Source organism: Cebidichthys violaceus, unplaced genomic scaffold (assembly GCF_023349555.1).
Source record: "Cebidichthys violaceus isolate CVI_PGR_0920_01 unplaced genomic scaffold, fCebVio1.0.p SCAF_37, whole genome shotgun sequence".
NCBI classification, from domain to species: Eukaryota; Metazoa; Chordata; class Actinopteri; order Perciformes; family Stichaeidae; genus Cebidichthys; species Cebidichthys violaceus.
The window spans coordinates 1,149,768-1,158,660 of NW_027176561.1; the positions used below are offsets into that span (position 1 = coordinate 1,149,768).

Here is an 8,893-nt window from a genome sequence, read left to right on the forward strand (position 1 = left end):
CCTCTTTAGAAATCTGGAGACTAACTTTTACTGAGTGTTGGAACATGGCTGACTGCGGTGTCTGTGGTTACAGTGAGTCAGAAAGAAAAATCTGATGGAATTTTCTGAAAACACAGAGCTGATGGCTCAGAGGACATCCCCCCCTACTGATTTGGACAGCCCCCACACTCAGCAAGCCACAGTGACATGTTCAGCACAAACTGCAGAAGAGTGATCTTGTACGATGTGGTTTGGTTTTCCATTTTGGTGTCATTGTTTAGTGCGGTGGTGCCGTTCAGATCAGTCTTCACCACTTTGGGGGGGGGGGGGAGTTGTTTTCGAGCCCGACTGTTTCTCTCAATGACAGAACTTACAATAAGAGGTGGTCATGATGGAAGACTGAGCACGTCAATGGTGCTTCTTGTGTTGACTCGATCATGCCAAGGTCTATAGTTGTGGGGAACTTTGCAGCTGATATTTCTGGTTTTCTCCAACGACAAGATACCTTGTTGCACAGCCGGATAATTACTGAGGCGATGAGGACGGACTCGATTGAGCTTCATACTTGTATGCGTTGGGCTTCAGACTTTGGAATTAAGAAAATGCAAGGCTTGAACACACAAGAAGATCACACAATCTGACATACCACCCGAGGATGCAGTGGATGGTATCTGGACCAGTGAAGATGGATGGATGCTGGAAGAGCTAGATGTAACGTCTGAGTTGCATTGTAGTTAAGAGCTAGCTGAAACAGCTGAGAAAAAAATAATCGTAAACCATACAGCTTTTGATGGAGGCTACAGCTCTAGGGAAGAAGCTGTTCCTCAGTCTGTTTGTACATGTTTTTATAGTTCTGTACCTTCTCCCCGATGGCCGGGGGACAAACAGACTGTTTGTCCCCCGGGTGGGTTGGGTCCTTGCTGATGTTGCTAGCCTTCTCGTGTAGATGGCTAGCATATACTGTGTCCAGAGTCGGGAGCTTGGTTCCTACGATCCTCTGCGCTGTTTTGACCCGGGCCAGGTCTCTCCGGTTCTCTGCAGTGGAGCTGGTGTACCACACGGTGGCGCAGTGGCAGTCTCCTATAGAACTTAACCAGGAGCTGAGAGGGGAGTTTGGCTTTATTGAGTTTCCTCAAGAAGAAGAGCCTCTGTTGGGCTTTCTTCACCAGGTGGGGGGGTGTTAAGGGCCCATGTCAGATCCTTTGTGATGTGGAGTCCCAGGAATTTGATTTCACTTACATTCTCCACCTCACCGTATATGTGGAGAGGGGGAGGTGTGGTCTTCCTGGTTCTCCTGAAATCCACAATGATCTCTTTGGTTTTTGTAGTGTTAAGGACCAGGTTATTGTCAGTACACCACTCAACCAGATGTTGTACCTCCTCTCCGTAAAGCGCCTCCTCGTTGTTTGATATCAGTCCCACTATAGTGGTGTCATCAGCGAACTTCACTATAGTGTTAGAGGAGTGGATGGGGGTGCAGTCATGGGTGTAAAGGGTGAAATGAGCCGGACTGAGCACACAGCCCTGCGGAGCTCCTGTGTTCAAGATGAGGGTGGAGGATGAGCGGTTGCCCATTCTGACGGTTTGTTATCTATTTAGCATAACATGTTAGCATTACTATCAAAGTACAGGTGTGGCTCATTGGTTTTAAGGCCAACATGAACTCTCTCTGAAGTGTTCTTTGGACGGATGGATCAATGGACTAACCAATAGGGACGGACCATGCGGAGCATTCATAATTCATCCATGTGAGCTGATGTTTTGCGTTCACAAAATGGTCAATGCACCGCCAAACAAATGTCAAAATCTCTCAATACTTTTAAAAATGAAGTACGAAATTAAGAGGCGTCAAAGAATTGTGCATGGCGTTTGACCAACGATGACCCTTTAAGGAACTTAGCTAATTCAAAAAATCTTGAAAAGCTAGAATGTAACACATCGTCTAGCCGGCGGCTAGCAGCTTGAGCTAGCAGCTTGAGCTAACAGCGTTGGCCTTCCACAACAACAGCCAGCAACACGTATCAATTTTCACTCATTACTTGCATAGTGTCTTTCCAAAATAAACTTCTGTCTTCACAGGAAACTCAGTTAGGCTGAGGCAACAAAAGCACTTAGTTTAGGATCGTTCAAGATTATGTGGATAACATACACAAACATTTGGGGGGATATCTACGAATAAGGGCTCATTATTTTTTTAGTAGGTATTGCTGAGAACGCTGGATTAGACCAGTCTGCTCCACTATATCTTTACATAGCAATTTGTTGTTTGCTGCGATATTAATGCTCTGAATCCCAAAGTTTGCAAACATACAATTTGGTGACATCATTTCAACACTGACATTAGGTTAGTAGGACCAATCAAAAGCCCTCTTTAAATGTCACTGTGGGCACGTGTGTTACGGGGGGGAGGAGCTACAGATGCAAAATGTACTGTTTGACATTCACATTCAGCAAAAATCATTTTCCCATTGAAATGGGAGAAGTCTTCCATCTGAAGAGAAATAGGATCCACAAGTTGTTATGCTGAGCAACAGAGCATTGTAGATTGAGAGCAACTTTGGAGGATGTCAATAATGTTTTCAGGTTTAAACGGGTAAATGTATCACTAAATTACCATAATAAATAAATATTTCTAATAACATCTCTTTTACCTCTCATTTATTTCAGTTTTTTTTTTTAAATCATGGTTTCTGATTAATCAAATTTCTATAAGCTATAGAATTTACTTTTTTAATCACTCACCAATATTGATTTGTTTGTTTTAATGCAACTCCTCGTGCAATGTCTGCTGTATAGGCTACACTATTCGGCTCAGGGAATAACCCAGCTGCATCAACGTACTGTTCTGCAGCCAAAGTGCAGATGATCATGCGCATCACTGTGCAGTAACAAGAACAATAAATAAAGTAGGGCAAATGATCCGAAGTGACTCATCTCGCTGTCACCTGTTGGTTTGATCGTGACCACACATGTTGTCTTGGACTTCCGCTCTCCAAAGTGAACTTGCTGATCAGTTTCCACACATATTAAACAAAACAGCACGAGGACACGACGCGATTGGCTGCACGCATTCGGTATAATGTGCGCGCGGGGACAGCAGCCCTGCTCTCTCTTCAGCACCGCTGATTGTGATCGACAGGTAAGCGCATGTCTTTTCTGGGCAAACACGTAATATCCACACACTTGTTGATATATAATTATTTTGAATATGTTACGCCAAACTCTGTACGTTACTGTGTGTGTGTGTGTGTGTGTGTTGCAAAATTACAAGAAGCTCTCTCAAAGTCGATCCTGTCCGCCAAATCATCCCACAAGTAGTGTCTTACCGTCAGCTTTGACTTGGTTTGTGGGAGACAACAGATTAAATGTTATTAATCAATACTCACTAACTTATGGTTACCTGGTTACAAATATCCAATTAACAGGATTTTTTTGCTATATTTTCCAATGCTTTATTCTCGTGTTTTCTGTTAACCGAAAATAAAGATTGTTCCGATCCTTTCCTACCACAATGCAAAATGCTCCACCATGAAAATCCTGCAGAAAAAGTTTATCCAAGTAGTCTAAAATGTACTTCAAGTGTAATGCGAAATGTACCTTTATGTTAAAAGCTCATATCCAAAATGAGATATAACTTCGTAACTAATACATTTAGTTTTTTAACTTCTATTGGTTATTTAATCGGAATACATAATATAGTAACTTAAAAAGTATTTGAATGAAGAACATCAAACTTAAGAGTAGCCTGCAGTTGACAGTTTTTTTTCTTATAAAATAAAAAAAACTTTTTATTGCAGTTCCATGTCCACCTCGAGGAGCCCCGACGGTCACGGGGCAGCTGCTCCGTGCCAGCCCTCCTCCTCCTCCTCAGTCGAGCACGATCCGGACCCGGGACTCCTCTTCCCGATGACACGGTCCTCCATGCTGACTCGCCGTCTCCTGCGTTTGCGGGCCAACGCGAGCGGCCCCGTCGCACGCCGCAAGAGGGAGATGATCCCCACGGACAAGAAGGATTCCGCCTACTGGGACAAGCGACTCAAGAACAACGAGGCGGCCAAGCGGTCCAGGGAGAAGAGGAGGCTGAGCGACCTGATGCTGGAGGGTCAGCTGCTGGCTCTGAGCGAGGAGAACGCGCAGCTGCGCGCTCAGATGCTCAGCATGCATCGAGGCGACCTGAGGGCAGAAAGGAGGAAAGCGGCCTCCGCTTTTGCAACATCCACTGCACCGGGTTCTACTTTGCCCCCATCACCTCGACCGGTTCACTTCCCTGCCCTCTTCCAGCCACGACTCTGGGGCCACAGCAGTGGCGGCGGCCTGGCTTCATTCCTGGGCGCGAGGCAACAAGAAACAGCCACCCACCCGTTTGAGGCCCAGATGCCTTGCTTGAGCTCACCAAGAGGCGTTGGTGGTTTTAATCCACATGGTTATCACAACTGTGGCACGCAGCGAGGCATCTCCCCCCTCTACGGGCCCCGCGGCCTCTCTCCCGGAGCTGCGTTGGAGGCCGGGCGGTCAGCAGAGATGGAGGCTCAGCGACAGGTCTCCTCCAGCGACGACATCCACAAGCCCGCCGAGGCATTCCCGCCCACGCCTGACGCACTCCGCCACGCGTCCATTCTGTCGCATAGGAACTGGCCCCATCTCAATCACTCGGCAGTGATGCGCAATAACTTTCTGCTGCCATGGCGGTCGTCCTATCTGGCCCCACCGGCCGTCTACCCGGACCTGCCTCTCTACATACGGGAGAGACCAGGCCAGGGTCTCGGCGTGGAGGCGGACTCTCTGTTCAAGAGCCGTGGACCGGCGGGGCTGCCCCCCCTCGGGATGCACCTCAGTCCTGATGGACGCTAACAAAACAAAGCCTACTGTGCATTTGGTGCTTGACGTCTTGTAAACATGTAATTACAGATGTGGATTATAAAAAAATGAGCCGTTATAACTTGAGAAGGGTTTAAAAAGTTCAATATTGTTCAATTACCTGGTCATATTTGGTCAGATTACAGCGGGCTCAAGCTGTACCGTAATATACAGAATATTCTAATGCAGCACACTGTGTGGATTTGCTGTCTGACTTTCTGTGGTTTCAAACGTGTTTCAATTTTTTTCTATCAGCGGTTACATTGCACGCACAAACCAGTGCTTTAGAATAACTGTAAACCTTGTTAGCAATAGGGATGATAATGCTTCAAATATTGTATTACTTTGATTCATTAAAGTATATACTAACCAACAACCTCATTTGTTGTCATGATTATATTAGAGACATTGGGTAGACTTTGGTGGGGTTAAGATTCATAGTTTGTGATTTTTATTTTTTAATTTTTACCGTTTATCTGCGGTGAAAAACTTCACCACCGTGGTATTTCCCTTTATCCGTACTGCGTGATTTCCCAGCAGCCTGCGATTCAATGGAAAAACAAACGTTGAACCGTTCATTTGTAGGCTTACAGCTCTGTTACATCATCTTCTGTTGCATCAGGGGACGCAGTTCATTTGTGCTTAATTTTTTGTTTAAGTCTGGATATCAATACAATGACTAAATGCTTGCAACCACGAGGTTCCTTCAAATGACTGGTGCGCGACTGTATTGCCAAATATTTTTTTTCCCCACTTTTAATGAAATTGTCAATAGCTTATGTCATAGCTCTGCAACATGTTTCTTTAGCATAGGTTGGGGAAATAAAAGACAGATTAATGATATTTTAAAGATCAGTCCTAAATGGCATTTGGGGGGAAAAAAATCCCAAAGTTTAAAAAAAAAGTTACATGATGAACCAAAATAAAGTAATCTCCTACCTATCTATGTATTGTTCATTTCTGGTAATATATATTCATAGTATGCATGTAGGAGGCTGCAGCAAGATTGGTGCAAATGATGGCAACACTGTGGAAGCATCTAGAAGTTTGTATTCCATTGCATGCAGTGCAGGGAAAATCCATCCATTTGACAGTCTATTCACTGGCACTGCCTCCCTCAAATAAGCTTGAATAAAACAGTAGTCCAGGCGAATGCATTTTCACAAGCCAATCATCTTGAGCCTGCTTCAAAAAAAGTTTTACTTTTCATGAAAGTCTTTGTAAAGCAGGTTAAACTCTAAGCTTCATATACGGTGCTTTTTGGCTAGGTTTAGTTGTTAATGTTTATTGCTGTTGTAACAAAAGAGTTGTCTTAAGCGTATTCATTACTCCTGGTTATTTGCATCTCTGAACCATATTCTGTAATGGCCTCTTTACAGGTGGTCCCAATGTTCCCGAGGCCACCAGCAGAGGGCGCTACAACACAACATTGGTGGAGAGTGAACTGAAACCAGAGGCCTATTGTTTCCTAAAAATATAGTTGTGTAATTTCTGCCTCTCCCATAACTATGCATCTTTTTTTATTGCGCTGCAAGGTGCAAAAATGCTATTATTAAGAGGTGAATGAAGTAAACGCTGGAAAACATAAGTTTGAACTAAACTTCCAAAAAAGTGAAGAGGCAGCACATCCTGGATTTTAATGCAGCAATATACACAAAGACAGAGTTGACACACAGCTGGTGTTGAATCCAATAATCTTTTAGAACAATTTGCATTTAATATCATCTGTTGCACTGATGACAACGTTTGAACCCTGAATATTTCTAACCTTCATAGGTTTTGTGCACAAGCGTCAACACCTTGAACTTGTTTTCTCAAACTAAAATCAATTTAATGTGTTTTGCTGACGTAGGAACTTTGCAACAGCAGATAAGGAATGTGAGGAAGATTTAGTCGGACTTCATGGTACATCTCAAATTGGAAACCAACACCAACACAAAATTGTCTTAATTTGCTGGTTGAAAAATGTCCGTCTATTAAATCATCAATTCTGGGAGATACGGTTCACATATATGTATTTTTTTTTTTACTGTGTTTTATGTCAACTGATGTTGAACCTAAACAGTTATGTAACATACTTCAGACTTAAGAAGTCTAAACATACACATATGACTACAATAAAGGTCCACATGGAGCTCTATTTTTTTTCTAACATCAACACGTTAAGCGCATCACAACAGGAAGCAAACAGCTTACTGGTCTACATGCGACGATGTCTATACATAGAAACGGGGGTTGAGGTAAAAGCATCCTATAATGCCAAGTGAATGTTCTTTAATATATAAGAAGTGGTTCTATGGTGCGTTTTAAAAAGCAGATCAGTGAGAAGACATCAAATGCAGACAGTTAGTTGCAACTTTGACATCTACGCTGATAAGTGACAAACACTTCTCTTTTTTTTTTTCCTGTGAATCTGAGGTGCCAAAGATTTATTTAACACATGCAAAACAAATGATCATGATGACTATCGCTTCACTTTACTCGTCTCAGTTACGCTGTACCGTAAATATCTGAAAGACACATAACTCTAGACGATATCTTTATATATCCGGGCGTTGAGGCTTAATATCTTGTACTGCTGCTACGTTTAAGTGGTTTCTGGAGAGAAGCATCAGGTAAGCACCGGACATGTAAACGCGTGTGTTTAAAATATGTAATTGAAACCACAACACGTCATAATGCAGCGACGGTACAGAAAAATACTGCAGAGACCAAACAAAATGCGTGGATCTACTTCATTAAATAATGGTGTACTACTATACTCTGGGGGTGTTAAATGCACATCCTTCTGAAATTCTAGCATTCAAAACATGTCTGTTTGAAACTGACAGCATGGAACAGGTGAGAACCCTGTGTGGGAAAGCCTCTGACACCACAACACTATCAAGATCAAGGGGGGCCAGTCAGACACTTTGCATGTGACAACAGAGACAGCAAAGAAGGAGATCGGACTGAGAGCAACAAGACACGATGAGCCCCCCTCTGCCGGCATGTGCATCAATCTCATGACGCCGTCTCAAAGGAGAGTTCACTGCTCCGAGCTGTGCGTTCATCGGCGGGTGAGAGAGAGACAACGCTGACTTCTTGGGTCGTGGACTTTCTGCACACTGCAGTTGAAGGTAAGGCCTCAAGTTCATTTTCACATCTAAAGCGGTTTGGACCATGTATGTAAACGGACAACAGATATAAGGGAGGAAATGGTTTAGGCGTTAGTGACCAAGTAGGCGGTTATTTTTAATACACATAAACTACCATTCTCTTGTGCGGATCGCAGAACAACAACAACTCAATGTTGTGTGCTGTGAAATCGGTGATCAACTCGCTAAACTTTTAGTCAGCGTCAAACATTTTTCCATGTTGCCAAAATACAGGAATAAGAGACCGAGCTTTTCAGTTTTTAATATAGATGTTATCAAAACAAAATCAATCAATTCAGAATAGATTACTAGAACGAGTTATTCTATATTATCTGTCAAGTATCGTTTGAGGAAGAGGAAGTGTTACTACCTTGTAAATATCTTATAATATATAAGATAATTTAGGACAGTTTTGGACATGGTGAGTTCATATTGCAAAAGTCCTTACAGTAAAATGTTGATAATGTTTTTATAAATTGGCCAAAGCTGTGATTGAAATTGTGAAACCAATTAGAACAGTGTGACTCTAATGGTCCTTATTGATTGTTTTGGGATTAAATCCCTGTGTATCTTGTTGATAGAAGAAGTAGCCCCTAACACAAAAGTCTGTCATGCAAACTGTAATATTAATATTTAATTTTGGGGGTCATTTTTACACTACAAAAGTAGAATGTTGTTCTCTAGTGTAACAGGTCTGCAATGAATCCTTCAGAAAGATGATAGTGTCAACTTTTTAATCATACCATGAACAAAGATTTTTGGACATACAAACAAGATTTAACACAAATAATATATACAAATCACAATTAAAAAAACAAAAGAATTCGGCAAATAATTAATAACAAATCACCATTTAAATAAATAAAATAAAATAAATATAAAATTAAATAAATGACGGTCTTCTTAGCTGCAGTTTGACC

General features: G+C 42.4%; 3 protein-coding genes across 3 annotated transcripts in view; 2 read left to right on the plus strand and 1 right to left on the minus strand.

The window, feature by feature from the left end:
- atp8b3 (ATPase phospholipid transporting 8B3) overlaps positions 1–8,893 on the minus strand; it is a 42,336-nt gene that overhangs the window by 23,866 nt on the left and 9,577 nt on the right. The window lies entirely within an intron of this gene.
- On the plus strand, positions 3,072–5,138 carry si:dkey-172o19.2 (uncharacterized). The gene is made up of 2 exons (XM_068725991.1): positions 3,072–3,118; positions 3,777–5,138. The coding sequence occupies exon 2, from the start codon at positions 3,781–3,783 to the stop codon at positions 4,828–4,830; it is 1,050 nt and encodes a 349-aa protein (XP_068582092.1). The 5' UTR covers positions 3,072–3,118; positions 3,777–3,780; the 3' UTR covers positions 4,831–5,138.
- nfil3-4 (nuclear factor, interleukin 3 regulated, member 4) overlaps positions 7,841–8,893 on the plus strand; it is a 6,467-nt gene continuing 5,414 nt past the window's right edge. Inside the window, exon 1 of the mRNA XM_068726007.1 lies at positions 7,841–7,955. The gene's annotated coding sequence lies outside the window, so the exon portion shown is untranslated. The remainder of the gene's footprint in view (positions 7,956–8,893) is intronic.

Bases quoted from the DNA above. Each gene is read 5' to 3' on its own strand.
- si:dkey-172o19.2 (XM_068725991.1), top strand. From the start codon at position 3,781: ATGTCCACCTCGAGGAGCCCCGACGGTCACGGGGCAGCTGCTCCGTGC.